At 47.9% G+C, this 16,624-nt stretch overlaps 2 protein-coding genes across 5 annotated transcripts in view; one reads left to right on the top strand and one right to left on the bottom strand.

Annotated features, from left to right (window-relative positions):
* The window catches only part of LOC135247371 (inhibitory synaptic factor 2A), a 29,179-nt gene extending 22,089 nt beyond the window's left edge, over positions 1–7,090 (top strand). The window contains exon 4 of the mRNA XM_064320730.1: positions 6,810–7,090. Within this exon, the coding sequence (XP_064176800.1) occupies positions 6,810–6,993 (184 nt within the window). The 3' untranslated portion in view covers positions 6,994–7,090. The remainder of the gene's footprint in view (positions 1–6,809) is intronic.
* Positions 1–16,624, bottom strand: part of dock1 (dedicator of cytokinesis 1) — a 236,223-nt gene that overhangs the window by 139,216 nt on the left and 80,383 nt on the right. For all 4 annotated transcript variants that reach the window (XM_064320731.1, XM_064320732.1, XM_064320733.1 and 1 more), the window contains exon 27: positions 16,251–16,346. In XM_064320731.1, the coding sequence (XP_064176801.1) occupies positions 16,251–16,346 (96 nt within the window). The remainder of the gene's footprint in view (positions 1–16,250; positions 16,347–16,624) is intronic.

Raw genomic sequence — 16,624 nt, 5'->3', positions numbered from 1 at the left:
ATGTGAAATTCTCTGAGGGAAAAAAAGGAGGTTTAAAAGTTGAGCAGTGCCTTTTTGAACCATCTCACAGTTAGAAGACGTTCCTGGCAGTTTAGGTTCACATCCCGGTTCTGCTCTCGCTGTCACATCAAGACGCAACAGATATATTTAGACCCTCTGTCCTCGGCCTTCACAGTTTTAGTTCTGGAGAAACAGGAACTCACAAAATGTCCCCTGTGAAGATGCTTTTAACTGCTGAGGTATTTGTCACCATGCATTTACTTCAAGCTATTAAGACAATTAAGTGTGGCCTGTTTTGAAGGATTTGTTGGTTTAATAGAGGATAAAGCGCTGCAGAACACGGATAAAGGATCTTTTGAAGGCTGAGGTGCCATGACAAATTTTTAAGGCAGGAGATTGAAGGATATTTTGCGGCTTCATTTTATGTGTACATAATCATCGTGGTGTGCATCATAGCAGCAGAACTTACAGCAAACAGCCCAAAAGGTACTATTATTTTCTCTGTTGATCAACAAGACAGATTCCCAACGCAATGCAACACAGCCAACAGTCTACTTTCAGCACGATTTCATAGAAAAAAGGGTGATTAAACAGCGTCCCTACTCTGACCAGGCACAGTTTAAATAAATACCCATATCGATAAGCACCAAGGACAAAGACTCTTTCCATTATAATTCCAGCAAAAGCCTCTCTCCATCTCTGTCTCATTAAACGCAATGAGTAAATTGCTCTGCTGATTGTGCTGGTGTTTCTCGGGATGTCAAAGACCTCCCGATAAAAATGAAAAAAAAAAAAAAGCAGAAATGCAGAAATGATTAAAGTAATGCTTTCATCTTCCCGGGCTGGTCTTTAATCTGGGCGAATATGAATGCGACAGTGCATAAAGACCGTCGCGGCATGAAAGAGGATTCGAAAGCGTTCAATTTATTTTAAGACTGGCTCTTCAAGCCGGGGTTCTTATAACCACTCTGTTCGCCGTGAAGGCCCGTAATCGAATTATCTCGCGCCACCCCAAAATATCGTCTAATGCGTTGATTAAATGGGAAGATACATCTAAGTGGCTCTGATTAGAGGAAGCTACGTTTGCCGACGCGCTCGAGTTCTCCTTCGCGCGACACACTCGAGGCACTTCGCCGCCAGTCACGGTCCGACGCGCCGCGTGCTAACGCGCCCGATAATGCGGTTTCCGTGAGCGTAACGGCAACGTCGTGATTCGCGGCGATGATTATTCCGGCGGCGAGGACGCTTACGGGACGGAGGAGGGTGCTCGACCGATCGAGCGGCCCGCGGCGGCGGCGGCGGCGTAGTCCGCCTCGGCTCCCGAATCGGGAGGAAGCGGGCAAAAAAAAAAAAACGTAAACAAGCAGCACGCTTCCGACGAGCGCGCGAGTGGCGCTCAGCGGGGAATCGAGGGCTCCGCTCGGCCCAGCGGGAATCCAGCCAAAAGGCTGTGGGCGTGCTAAATTACAACGCTTACTCCGGCGTGAAAGCGGGGCCTTGCTAGCGTACGGCGTGCGTTTCTTCATGTTTCTAAAGCGTAAAGATGTTTGCGGAAGAATGTACTAGCTGTTGGCCCGGTCAGGCGGTTGCCATAGATACCGATGTGACGCTCGTGGAAACCGCGGGGATCCGGGCAGGCAAGGGCAGGACTACAGTTCTCCTCAGATCGAGAAGAGAGGGAACAGGGACGTGAGAGGTTCAGGGCAGGGGGGCGGTGTGCAAAAATGGGAAAACAGCAATGTTTCCCATTTGCGTCACCTCCTCCCCATCCCACCCACCGCGAGCATAGAGCTGAAGGTTACAGAAGTTCTGTAACACTGCAAAAGTTCTCTCAAACTTGGGGAACTAGCCAAGGTGGGGGGAAAAAAATCAACTCTTACTGCTTCTCTGCTGCAGAAACGGTATACTGTAGCACACCAAACCCTTTGGCATTACTGCAAGGAGATACAGATAAGCTGTAAACGGAGAGAATAATGAATCTTTCATTAAAGAGACTTTCGAATATTTTCAGAGCAGATGATTATCTTTTCAGAATGTTCTTCTCCTAATGAGGCGGTGTTGGAAATTGGTAGCCTGTATACGCCTCACGCTCCCCGGTCGAATGCATTTGTTCCCATCTCCAACTATCTTGAACAAAACTTAATAGCATGTGACTGGTGAAATAACACCTTATACTTTATAGACAGCAAGACTGTCAAGGATCCAAAAATGGAGCTCACGAGTTTCAGCTATGAGAAACATCATGCGCAAAAGGGAGGGACGCTAGGTTTCAACTTTAAAACTGTACGCGTGATTGTGCATATATTTAGTCATTCTGAAGTGAAGTGTGGTGGGGGGGGGCGCACTGGTTAAGGTCAAATGAGCTGCATGGATGCCAACAATGTCCACAGAAATCCCAAACGCATTCTAGAAGAATCCGCAGGCAAAGCGGCTTCAAGGCATTCACATCAAAAGGCAGACAGCAAAAGAAAGTTTAAAGGAGACTGTGAGCTCCACAGCATGCAGGGGATACAGGTGCACGGGAGCAGGGCTAAACACCTATAAGGTTCATGGTTACTTGTCAGGCAAGTCAGATCGATTGAGTGCAAGCAGATACCCAAGTTGGAAGCTGACTCCCCGATGTGGACTATGCACTGACTCTGCTGTTCTGCGGTTATCTGAACGAATGCTTTCCTCTAACAACGCGATGAATCGTTGATGTAAGTGGTTTTTTTTTTTTGGTCAGTTAAGCATTGGGAGGAAATTATGTATCAGAGACTTACAAGAACATAGGTACCGGTGCTTTCAGTTTACAGAAAAATGTATGTATGAACAGTTCTTAATACAGAAGAACACTGTAGATACACAGCACAAATACAGGGCAAACCAGCGTGGAATCACAACTACTGTAACTTGGTGTCAGCAGTAGGACAAGGGCAATAACTGGCAGCTGGAGAGTACTGTACCTTAATAATACTGCCAGTAAGGCAATGGGATTTCTCATTGCTCAAGTCTCCTGTCTGGGTTTAGGAGCGAAGGAATGTTTGTGCAAGTGCCAAATGAAACCAATAAACTGAACGTCGCCCCCCTCCAATAAAAATCCTCCATCAGTTTTGGATCTACAAATTTACTACATTTTATGCCAGAAATTCTGACAGTGCAGAATGCCCATCAACTTAATTGACAGTTGATTTTGAAAAGTGGCACCTTCCACTGTCTATTCTAGCTAGCTAGTGAGGCAACTGCAAAGCCATTGCATAACAATAGATGACTCTGCATTTCTAAAACGGGAAGATGAACAGGGGCACGCAACAACGTCAAAGAATGAAAAGGAATGCAAGAGAAGGAAAATAAACTTAATCAAACCATTGATAGAGCGTGCCATTACTCCGGGCTCAAATAAGTACGAAGAGCGATGAGTAAGTCAATATTGACATTTTTTTCTCTCTATAATCACAGGCCAGCAAAAGCAAATTGCACACTGACGTGCTCGGTGTAATGGAGGAAAAGTCGATTGTGCGGCGACAGCCCCCCCAATTAATTATGAACTAAATGGCTCTTGGTGCCTGCAATCAAACCTGTCAAATGTGCTGCTAGAAGCATTTTTTAAAAAAGTATTTCCAGCTAGAAACGCAACAACTGAGTCATGATTTCTCGACTGTTACGTAGCTTTCTCCCCATTGTGGCAAAGAAGCACTTTATTTTAAAGTGAAAAGTTGTTCGCAGCCTCTACATAGAGCATTCTCACATGGATTCTTTTCACAGCTGCAGATCACAGCCAGACTGAGCAGCCCCACAGCAGAACTGGAGCAGGGCTCAAACAATAATTTCACGGAATTATTTTAATTTTAAACAATAATTTTATTATTCTGAAGCTGCTGGATGGCTCATTTGGTTAAGGCACCATACCGTGTCTGAATCAAATCTGGACTGTGCCAGTGGCAAGCATGGCTGGTAATTTTAAAATTTTAAGGTGTGCTGGAGAACCATGGTTGTCCAACCATGGGCTGGGAATTGGTTATATATATATATGTATATGTATATATATATATATATATATATATATATATATATATATTATATACACACTCACCGGCCACTTCATTAGGTGACAGGAGTGGCACCCGGTGTGGTCTTCTGCTGCTGTAACCCATCTGCTTCAAGGTTTGATGTGGTGTACGTTCAGAGATGCTATTCTGCATACCTCGGTTGTAACGAGTGGTTATTTGAGTTACTGTTGCCTTTCTATCAGCTCCAACCAGTCTGGCCATTCTCCTCTGACCTCTGCCATCAACAAGGCATTTTCGCCCAGAGAACTGCCGCTCACTGGATATTTTCTCTTTTTCGGACCGTTCTCTGTAAACCCTAGAGATGGTTGTGCGTGAAAATCCCAGTAGATCAGCAGTTTCTGAAATACTCAAACCAGCCCGTCTGGCACCAACAACCATGTCACATTCAAAGTCTCTTAAATAACCTTTCTTCCCCATTCTGATGCTTGGTTTGAACTTCAGCAGATCGTCTTGACCATGTCTACATGCCTAAGTGCATTGAGTTTCCGCCACGTGAATGTCTGATTAGATATTGGCGTTAACGGGTGCAGTTTGCAGGTAATGAAGTGTCCGGTGAATGTATATACGTTTGCAGACCCATGCTGGGTGCCAAATGTAGCATTATTATTATTATTATTTGTCATATTATTGCAATTATGAATAATAATAATCATTAAATATTATTTGCAATTATGAATATTCTGAGAACATTAAAACTGATACTATTTTTTTAAGAAATGAAATGAGAAAGACCCACACCCCATCAAAAAATGGATAAAAACCAAAAAGAGAGACTTCGTCCTCAAGTCATGGGAAGAGGAACTCAGCGGCTTACCGTGTGCAGTAATCGCATTCTAACATACGGACGCGCGCCCATTTAATGCTAAATAAAGGCGGCGTCGACTGAAACGGGTCGGCTGACAGTGAATGAAAGTGCTATCGGCGCTGCCGGGATCTTGGCAGCTTGTCATAGTCCAGCAGCACGAGGGCAGAGTGGAGAGCGGCTGTGAGGCGGTGCAGAGAGAGAGACCACGACAGGCAGCACCGGCCAGGGACACGCTTTAGCCACATCAATACGGACGCCTGCGCCCGACCCCGCTCCGTCTCGAGTGGGTACGACGGCCGAGCGCCCGAAAACGCGCACCGACGGCCACCAGCGCCAAAAACGCTTCTCGTTAACAGAGCGGCGATCGCCTACGCGCCGCGCCGTCCAGGTCCCTCGCGAAGCGGAAGGCTTCGCCCGGCTTTTATCGGAAGACGCCTCAGCTCCCGTTCTCACACAGCCGGTCCCCTTCTGCAAAAACAAGACTGAATTGATTACCGCATAATTACATGCTTCTGCCGAGTGATTAATTCCTTAATAACTGCCTCCGCTTCGCCGCGCCTCTTTTCAAAAGGGCCCCGGCGCTCGGCGGCGAAAGGCGCAGGAGACGCCGACGGAAAACTCGACGGCGCCGAAAACATTCCGTCTCGTCGCCACTCCCGCGTCTGTCAAAACACCGCTCCGCTCAGACCGAGCTCGCAAATCGCACTCGAGACTCATAATGCTTTGTCCTTCATCTGACACTACGACGCCAGAAAGTAGGAAGTGGGGGTGGGGGGGGGGGTGTTATGTATCTGTTTTCCACCACAGGGTTCTGCATATGATTATGACTGATCGTTTTCACTTTTCAGGGAGAGTAGCGATTCATTTGCACCACAGGCCTACAGGCTGTGGTCAGAATAATCACCTTGTAATCGAAACCGTCGCGTCTTGAGAAAGCCCATTATTATCCCATCCAGAAGCATGAGACGTGTCCAAACTTAAAGGCGATGTAATTTTGACGTGTGCCCTAATGTCGAAGGCCTATATTCAGTTGTTTAGCGGTGGAGAGGGCTTGTTTGGCCGCTTCACCCACACTCTCACAGCCCCAAATGTTGGAACTTGATTGTGGGTCGTAAATGTAAAAAAAATTCTAGTAGATTCCATACGCCCAGCAAACTTCGACAAGCTGACATCAGACCTCAATGGATTTCTCCCTATCTTGATGTATAAATGTAATGTAATGTAATGCAATTAATGTTTTTTTTTACTTTTCAAGAAGGTAAATTATTCTTTTATCACTCTTAATGTACCTCAAAAGCAAGAAAAAAATATGGGCCTATACAACGAAATGGAGTAAAGAAAGTGCATACAGTACCCTATAGCCATCCACCGGAATGTCAAAAATGATACTTCTCTGTGGGAAATGGCATGCGACCGCATGCAGTCATATAACTATCCCGTCTATACACATCGGAATAGCAGTCAACGGTCAGAGATATGGGTTTTTTTTCCTTTACCTATTGTTGTCTTGGTAAGGCTTCCAGGATCCTCCCGGGCTCGTGAATGGTTTAAGGGATTAAACTCTTCCCACTTCCGGCAGTGAATGCTTTAATCTGAGTGTTTAACTTCGCACAGCCCCGAAACCAGCCGGCCGGGTAGGCCAGGGATTACAGCGTGACGGCTCTCGAAGATAAACCCCCGATAGCTGCAGCCCCGCGCCGGGGAGCGTCGCCGAGCGGAAGCGACAGGTTTCGCTCCGGCGTCTGGCGTCCCCCCCCGCCCCCCCGCATGTACCGTACTGCTCCGTCAAAAACCTACAGATGACTATTACTTTAGGAAGCGAAAAATGGCGGAGAGGAAGGTCAGGGTTGATGATGTGTATGTGTGTATTAGCGCCAGTCGCTACATCAGACGCTGATTTGAGACGGCTGTACCGGTGCGTTAACGCTGGCCCTGAACGTGTCTTTGTGTTGCAGTGTGGAGCTGGACTTCAAGCAGCAGGAGGACAAGCTGCAGCCGCTCATGAAGAAGCTGTGCCCCACGGAGGAGCCTCAGTTCCCGCCTCTGCCTTACCCCCAGGAGGCCTTCACCTCCACCCCCAAACGCAAGTCCAAAACAGAGTCCAAGAAGCACGCGCGCTGGAAACTCTGGTTCCTATGAAACTCGCCGGGCTTTTCGGTTTTGTTCCTCGCTTTTGAACGCCGCGGGGAGCGTGCTCTCGAACATCAAAGGGGATCCCGAAAATACAAAAGAAAAAGACGTTTATCCCGCCCCCGCCTCCCCCCCCCACGTTACCTCCCCCCGCACATTCGGTGTGCGTCCCGGATATAAGACTGTGTGGTGAAATCCCATGATCTTCGCCTGAAAACGAGCTAAGAGCCTTGTGAGGAAGTGCGACTTTTTTTTTTTCCTTCTCCCCTCCTCTCTTTCTTTTTCACGGCTTCCAAAAGGGATTCGACGTTATTTTGAACTAATTTCCAGAAGCAGGGCGTGAAATTACACCGTGCCAACTTATTTGCAGATCACCAAGGTGCGAAGCAAAATTGGAGTTACTCTTCCATTTATTTATTTATTTATTTATTCAAACGCAAGTCTGTGGATGGAGAGTTAATTATTTATTAATATTTCGGTCTCACTTTCTTTTCCTTTCTCTTTTAGTCATGGGTTCGGGAGATGCTTTTTTGCCATTTTTTTCCCTCCTACATGCTGGCCTTGGTCTGTTTTTGAGGGACCTTGTTGGAAGTATGGGAAATTGAGTTTGTGTCGAATTGTGTGGACCACTGGTATCGCCCACAAACAGATTCAACAGCATATCTGCTAATAGGCAAAGCACAAAAAATCACTTTTAAAATATCTTCAGGATGCATTATGCATAGAGAAAAAAAAAGACCACAACTGAAGACTTGACTATTTTTTTTAGTCCAGAATCATACCCAGGACGACACTGGAATTCCATTACCTGAAAGTATCTCCACATACTCTTGACTTTGCAATTATCAACAGTAATATGCGAAAAAAAAAAGAATGAAATAGGCTATTTTTCTATGAATATTTGTTAAGCTAGGCATCTCAATGTAATTTTCTAGACACATATATGAAGTTTTATCTCACTCTAAAATATACCAGTTTATTATGTTTATTATGCTGCTGTATTGGGTGGGGGGCGGGGCGGGGGGGTGGAGGGGGGTCAACCATTTGTTAACTGCACAGTATTTGGTACCAATGGCCTGATCATTTTTAAGCAACGGTGAAAGTCGCTGAAAAGGATAAAACACAAAAATAAAGCTTTATTGTTACACTTCTTAAAGACAAATTTCTGTAGTCTGCTAAACCATGACAGATAGGCTGCTCGTAAGCTAGCCCACTTGATTCCAGCATATATTTTGCAGCAGTAAAAAAAAAGGTAGACAGCTCATCTCTGCTCAATCCATCCAAGAGGCCAAGAGCTGTTTTTTTATGCGTCTTCAATAACTCACCCTTTGCATTTTCACGGCTCCCATCAGGCACCACAAAATAATTACTCAACAGCGACTTGGCTGTTGACTGTATTAATATGGGACACTTCAGAAGCCCGCGTCAGCAGCTGAAGACTCCAAAAGGGAATGCAACAGGCCCGAGTGTCTGTCCACACTGCATTCAAGTCCTTCTTTTTTTGCTGACTATTAGACTAGCTGCTTCCGTGGTCTGCGCAAAGCCAAAGTGGCCACGTCAACAATCCATGCAGTGCAGTGACACAAGATTCTGGGTACGCGTTATATTAGCATTCAAACCTAGTTTTCAGGCCCCCCTTCCCCAGTCACAGGACACATGCACACACATAGACACGCTCTCTCTCCCTCTGTCCCTCGCTCTCTCTCTCTCCCACACACACACACACACACACACACACGCGCGCACGCACGGACACACACAAATCAAGCAATCAAGTGGTGAGACATTTACGGACCCCGGATGAAGTTTGTACCGAATGATTTCCAGCGAAACTATTTGTACATGTTGTTAAGAACACAATAGGGCTAATACTATTTTAAAATATGGGTCTGCTGCCTGTGTTTTGTATGAATGATTTTAAGTCGACGGCTTGCAGAGCATAGCAAGTGACAAACAAAGCCAAAAATCACTGCCCGGTAGAGAAATGAAATGTGCCAAAGTGTTTCAAAGGGCATAAAAAAAATCCACGAGCTATAATTATCATAATGCCACATGACGATACTGCTTAGTAGAACCGGTCAATTGGCCAGCTACCCATGCCAGCTCCATGCCTTTGGCTTTCTGTTATTTATACAGAATTCACTAAACACACCTCTCTGACTTGTACAGGATGGGTTTGAATTTCAAATAGTTCGACTGTAGCATAAAGAGACATAGATGTTTATCTGTACCTTAAAGAAGTGCAATTGATTTATTATGTGCAATATTGTGTATTTTATACTGTTTTTAAGTCAAATGAAAGGATTTATTACGAGAAATAAAACGTGAAAATATACGGGGTACTTTTTGTTTTTTAATCAATCAAATTTACGAAGTTGAGCAATTTTATTTTATTTCTTTGTGAAGTGTACGGCTCGTCGTGGAAGCTTGTGACGATTTATCACGAGGCTGACAAGACAGAAACTGCGCAGTCATCATCAGCTACCCCCCCCCCCCCACACAAAGCCAGCCCCTTTCCTACAAAGCTCGCTCTGATTGGACCCAGCTTTGGCGGTAGCCCAGCAGCCTTAACCTGAAAGCCCCAGCCCTCCTTCCCGCTCCCAGCTGCACAGACTCGCACAGGGACACAGCCTACCCCTCCCTCATGGTCTGTTTCACCAGGGCATTGATCTGCAGTCTGTACCAGCAATGGTCTAGATAGGACATCGGTTTCACCTAACTGCACCAAGGGACTATGGATCCAGGTCCCAGACGGGAAGCTCGTGTTGACCTTCAACAAGGCATTTACATTACATGCAGAGGAACGGGGGTCAAGACACGGCGTTGAAACAGATAGCTGGAGGAATTTCAAATAAGGGCTTCAAATACTAGCTCTTTAATGTGCTGTGTGTTCAAAGTTCAGTATTACCAATGCATAATTCCTCCTGAGGCCCAAGACTAATTTATGTTGATATATGTATTTATCCATGGTTTCTTTTGGTACGTAACATAGGAGTAATCAATACGAAGCTAGGACATTAGCTTCAATAACAAAGCCAAGAGCAGAGGGGTGACTGAGGAGGCTAGGCTTTGAAATCTGAACTACACTGTCTGCATGAACCGCGTGTGTGTGTGTTTGTGTGCGAGCATGCGTGTGTGTGTGTGTGTGTGCGAGAGAGAGAGAGAAGAACACGCGCATATGCACATGATTGTCAGGCTGTGCAACCACTTCAAAAACATCACGCCTCTCACAAACTGTATCGGCTCCCCCCGAGGGGGAAGTGGCCCCGTGGCCGGCTCGAGCGAGAGAGAGAGAGAGAGAAACGCAGGGTGCCCCGCCCGCTCCCTCCCGCGCCGTCTCCCGCCCGCTCGCGAAAGCTCTTTCCCCCCTCACGAGTGCCCTTGTGCGGAGGAGGGCATCAGCTGGCAGGTGACGGCTTTACCACTCTATGCCGTGATTAGCCGAGCTTCGCTCTCATTACCCTCGCAGTTCGGCCCCCTCCTCCTCCTCCTCCTCCTTCTCCCCGCACTGCGGGGAGGGTGCCCAGCGACCACCTCCACTACCGAACCGAGTCACGCGTCCCCATTAATGGCTGAAATGGCCCTGTCTCCGGGGGGGGGCTCTGGGCTGGAGTGCTGCAGCCTGCTGGAAACGCTCTTCTGTACAGCAGGCGGAAAAAAACAGAGGCGAAAACTAAGACGGAAAGACAACGAGAAAGAGAGAGCGAGAGCGAGAGCGGACGGAGAGTGAGAATAGAGAACAAATATAAAGAGAGGAAGAGGGAGAGCTAGGGTAAAGCAAGGGAGAGCGAGAGGAAGACCTTTCCTCCAACCCGCTGCGCTGGCCGCTACCTGGATCTACGGCGTACCTACGCGTGCGAGGCAGCGATCCACAAAGGACTGGCAAACTGAGCCGCTACCCAGGGGAGTTTGTGTTCCGGCCCAGGCAAGGACACACTGAACGGTCAACTGAGGATAAATGCACACAGCACAAGGTGGGGAAAACTGCAAGATGCTGCGCTAGGTGCCTTATGCAATTTACTGAAATTAGGAAGGGAGGTTCTACAGTTGAAGTGCAAAGCCCCAGCAGAGCAGTTGGGGGTGCTGTGATGGCGAGGGACTCGATAAACGCTGACCTCTTGTTTCATCCTCACATAAAGCCACACAGTGAGTCGGCAGACATTAAAACCCCGGCACATTCAACCAGAAAAATCCACCACGGGGAGTGAAGAAGAGGCCAAAGCTCAACACTGCTAAGTTCAAGACAAAATGCCATGCCGGACATGGAGGGAAAAAGTAACTTTGTGAAAGTGTAGTCATTTAATTAAAGGCTGAATATATAAAATGTTCATGACTGCACTAAAACGTCCCATCACACAAAAGAAATAGGTGGAGTTTGAGTATGTATACCATGGCCCACCTACACAAAAAATTCTTTAGCATGTGCACTTGCATGTGTATGTCTGTGCATGTATATAGGTACACTGGTAGAGGAGACTCAGTGTATTCCACAGGGACACAGGCCGATACCTCCCCTTCTGTTTCCAAAGAGAACAGCTTGATACTACAGTAAAATGACTGGCATCAAGGTAGCTCAGTCACTGTCTGAACTGGAGAGAAAAGGGTTTTATACCGCACTGAAATCTATATTCTGGACAGCAGCTCCATATAGCACAGTCTGCTCTGTACCCTGTCAGTACCTCTGCATTTCCTCCTTTCCCTTCCCACTATCCCCTCGCACACAAACACACACACACGCATGCATATACACACACGCACGCACGCACACACACACACACACACACACAGACACGCATGCACATACACACGTACGCACGCACACACACACACACACGAACACACACACAGAGACACACAAGTCAGTGCCATGAGATTTTAAGTTATACTTAAAAATTACTTTCCACTACTGCTTTTTCACTTCTGCTTTGGTTTGCAAGAACACATGAAAGCACACTGTACACACAGTTAGAGTCTGTCCAAGAACGAGCTGCATCAGGGAGAACAGCACAGGGAACATAAAATAAGTGAGTGAGCAGCTTCAGCAGACAGCAATATGGCCCAGCAAAGTGAAATGGATCTGTTCCATTACCAAAAGGATCCGAAAGAACATAACTCAGAAGACACACTGGCATGCCAGGAATGATCAATATCTACAGTAATTCCTGCTGCTGCGAGACAATCAGAGTACAATCAGAAAACGGCATTCAGAAAAACAAACAATTACGTATATATTTATGCACGTCTCAAGATTATTTAAAATGTATGAAGATCCTACTGTGCCTGAAATTTTGTTTTGCTTTTGTTTAAACGGAACTGATCTGCATGGAAAATTAGCGCGCGAAAGAGGCGCGGCTGCCGTTTCATCTGCAGAGCGTGAGCGCTTGCCCTCTGTACACGACGGGGGGGGGAAACGGCGTCTTTGAAGGCCGAGCGGCAGAGGAGCCGCGGTCGCTCTGATGTAGCGTGGACCGCGTAAAACTGGAAACGCGCCGGAAACGCGATGCTTACAAACTCGGCGCTGCGTACACTCCGTGTCACGACCCCTGCCCTCGTCTGAATTCTGCGTATGGAGGAAGTGAGAGGGGAGGAAAGCTAATGCAGAAATCGGGGGGCAAGGTCGGCCGTTCCGCGAAAGCGGGGCCTACTGCCGAACGGCCGCCTGCGGGACCGTGCCGCCGGCGGGCCGACCGCAGGGAGAACCGGCCGGGCCTGGACCGAATCTTAGCCGAGGCAGGAGCCCCTTTAAGAAATTTACCGACCGTCTCACTGACCGTTAAGTGAAGGGCTGTTTGAGACCCGGTCTTAAAACCGGCGCTCTGAGTTTATTCTGAGCGCGCGGGACGGGAGCTCGGGAAATCAGGCGGTCGCCGCGACCCGGGCGTTCCGTTCGCGACGGCGCGGCGGGGTCGGGCTTAACGGACGGGCAGCCGCCAGGCCGCCATAGCGGGTCGAGGGCGGGAACGCGGGGGAGCTAAAACTAACAAGCGCCAAAACCACAATGCACCGCTTCCTCAAATAAAACACCTTTCCCCCAGAAGGCATCGCACGCGGTTTCTCGACAAAAATAAAAAAAGGTGATGCAGGGGTTGTCTACATGTGCTAAGCCTCCGTCAACCATCCGCATAAGGGCCACTGACACGGGGCTCGGCATGTCCAATTAGACTAAACGCTTCCCCTAAGGGTCACTTCCTAATCTGCATTGACTTTTCCCCCCATGAAAACATGAAAGCCTCCAATTAGGTATGGATGTTAACCACAAATCGTAAGGTAATGCACAGCTATCTGTTTGAATAACAGCGCTATCTGCACTCCGAGCACCAGTGGATAACAAATCAGCTTTGCCAAAATGCAATATTTCAAATTTCTCGGTGGAGTGGAAAAATCAGACATTTTTTCCTAAGGGAGAAGAAACAACAGCAAGAGACAAGTACGTAGTCCACAGCCAGTAGACTTGATGATATTACACTGGTTAAATTCGCCTGGCATCATTCAAAAGGCATGGAATCTGTGACATACTGCAAAGGAAAAGAGGGCGGAGCGAGTGAAACCCTATCAGAGAGTAGGGCGGAGCCAGTGAAATCCCATCAGACAGTAGGGCAGAGCTAGTGAAACCCTACTGGAGAATGGTGGTAGCTGTATTATGAAGTGGGTGGCCTAGCATTGGTATAAACCCAATAATCAGAAATAAAGCTGGAAAAAACCTGTTCAACAAATAGTTAATGACAGTTACTGCAGTATCTTTGCGTACTGCAGCTACCGAACTCCAGATCTCCTAGTCGAAAGGATGCAGACTCCAGACCATCCTGAAAAATGACAGCAATTCAACTCCGCCCACCTCCGCTCCCCGACAACTCACTGACATATGTTACGCCGTTTCCCGGTCTCAGAATTGCAACAACGGCCACCTCGTTTCCCTGCCAGAGGAGCGGACTTGTCACGACAATCTTCAGAGGCGTGTTATGACGGTCGTGAGGGCGCCCGACGCGTGGCTCGCCCGCGGCGGCGGGCTTCGACGGGAGCGTGCGCTTTACGGGAACACGGGGGACGGCGTGGGAGGACGGTTCGGCTTCAAGGGCACAGCGAGCGGCGGCCCCGCATTCACAATTAATGACTGAGTCAGGCGTCCTGGACGCGCACGCTGCAGAGCTAAAACGGGATTTGTTTTAGAGAGAGAAAAAAAAATGCCAAAAAGCTGTATAATCAATGGCCCAGGATGCAGTACTGCTGGCGCTGATGCCAAAAATCCCAACCGTGCCAAACAAGAGCAGCCACCTACGGCAGCAGCAGCCAGTGGCTTCCAGTGGAGTCTGAAGAGGTTCCAGAAGATGTAAAGTGCGCCTTGCGGCACCCGCGACGGCAAAGGCGACGAGAACTGCGAGACACAGAAAGTGCAGGCTGCACAACAGGTCGAGGGTCCTTCTACATTTTCCCAAACTGACACTGGGAATTCATGCGGCATGAGACCTCATGAGACCTTTATCGGCCGTGAGCAGCCATTACGGCTCCCCACTTACTGTATCTGGGGGTTCGTTACAGCCCCTCACAAAGACCGCAGAGACAAGCCGGTTACCAACTGAACGAGCGCTTCACAAAACTCAGAGGGAATATTAATACTGAGGGAAACGGCAGAAAAAGAAGGATTGTAAATATTGAAACTGGAAACAGATGCTTAGTCTTTTCTTTTTTTTAGTTCAGTTGGAGCTGAGCTGAGCACTTCCATCAATCAAAGAAGTCTTAAGAGAAACCAAATTGAGTCAGCTCCCTCCAAAATAACATTTATATTTTCCATGGCTTTTCACTGATTACTGAAATACATTTTGAGAGAAATTACTTAATCATGCATTCTGTCCGTACAGACACACTTGGCAGTGTACGCCAGTCACCAATGACTAAGTACAAGGCTTACTGTCCAAGCCAGTGAACAACTCAATTTGTAAGCAATATCACCACATGATGACATTACACTTAAAAGTAAAGCTTATGCATTAGCAAGAAATATTTACATACTGTAACATTTTCATTACAGCAGAAAAAAAATCCCCACTACTTTACTGGGAAATAATTTTTTTTGTCCATTTTCTAAGGGGAATAAAATGTGCAGTGGACCGCAAGAGTTCAGGCCTGGTCAAGCAGAGCCAGGTCTGAGACAAAATAGGTCTTCTTGGTGTGGAAACTAGAGGCATCAAGTGAGGGGTGTGTCATGGCTGACAACAGACAGGAGTGGCCAAAAATGTCCCTCTTTAGGGGAGGATAGTAAAGGAAGAGAGGGCCCAGAGGAGAAGCATTCAGTGAGAAACTGAAAAGGCTTCAGGGCAGCATTCAGTTAGCGCCCCGGGCTGCTGTCTGGGAGCCTGGAGCGGGGACAGGGGCAGGGTTAGCCAAACGGCTCCATTAGCCCCACGCTGCGCCGAGCAGCGTGGGATAGCGGAGTTTAGCAAGAGCGTCACGCATTACGTCGCTCCCCTTCACACACAAGGGAAAGGAGTGCGTTTCAGCCAAGGGGGGCGCGGGGGTGGATTAAGAGACGGACCCCAGCGCCGGTGTGTGATTTACCCAGGAAGAACTCTGCGTGAATAATAACAGAGACGGTGCGACCGGACCCGGCGTTTCGTGCTCCAGGACCGCGGATAACCACCGGCGAACTTCACACGGCCCCGCAAGGGACGCGTGGGACGATGCCGTCGAAGGGCACGCCGGACGAACGGAACCCCGAACGACCCCGCGGCGAGCGGCGAGCCGTCTCTCCGCGCGGCAGGGCGGGCTCACGCTCCCCGCTGTATTCACACCGCAGGAAGCTGACGGCTCGCCAGCCGTTCCCTTCCCAGATTCAACCCTCTCTTAAAAACGCTGCGACCTGTCGCACCCCTGATCGCTTCTCCCGTTCCTCCTACTCAAAGTCACACCGCTGCACTATCACACCCACCGCAATCCCATTAACAAGTCATAGCACGCGATGAGGTTTGTCAAATTATGTTTCCATTTAACTTAACTCCGCGTCCTTAATTCTGAGCAACAGCTTTACAGTAAGCGAACATTGTTTGTCTCTCATATTCTACCATTTCACATTTTTCAGCAACGGCTTCATATTGCGCAGTACAATAACGTACCGGAAGACATAGCGTTACCTTCAATGCATATCAAAGCTCATTTCAGATGAATGGAAAACAATGCAACTCATGCCTACGTTAACAGCTCAAAAGGACAATGAAGAGGTCCACGAGACCTCACATTCACCGCCGTTTGTGAAACTCGTGAGAGACACTTACGATGAGCTTGGAGTCGCGGCCCATGGAGATGACCGTGCGGTTCACGGTCCTCAGCAGCTTCTCCATGATGATCTGCACGTGCCACTGCGTGGGGCCCTGAGGGCGGGCATAAAGAGAAAAACATGCAATCCAACCGCCTATGCACCAGCCAATATTCCTACACACTTATACATGGATTACACTGTGTAACAACCATGTAAGTACACAAGTTAACATGTCAGGGAGTCAGTTAGGTACTGAGGCTAGGAGTCAAGGGTTCAGGGTTAAAGGCTACAGGTGGTGTCTGTGCAGACTAGTACACATACATTTTACATACATCCACGTAACTGGTATGCAAGGACACTGTTTAACATAACCCAAATGGCAGAATAGGG

Source organism: Anguilla rostrata, chromosome 2 (assembly GCF_018555375.3).
Source record: "Anguilla rostrata isolate EN2019 chromosome 2, ASM1855537v3, whole genome shotgun sequence".
Classification (NCBI taxonomy): Eukaryota; Metazoa; Chordata; class Actinopteri; order Anguilliformes; family Anguillidae; genus Anguilla; species Anguilla rostrata.
Note: the sequence above shows the minus strand (reverse complement) of the source record. Positions and strands in the feature narration are given on the sequence as shown.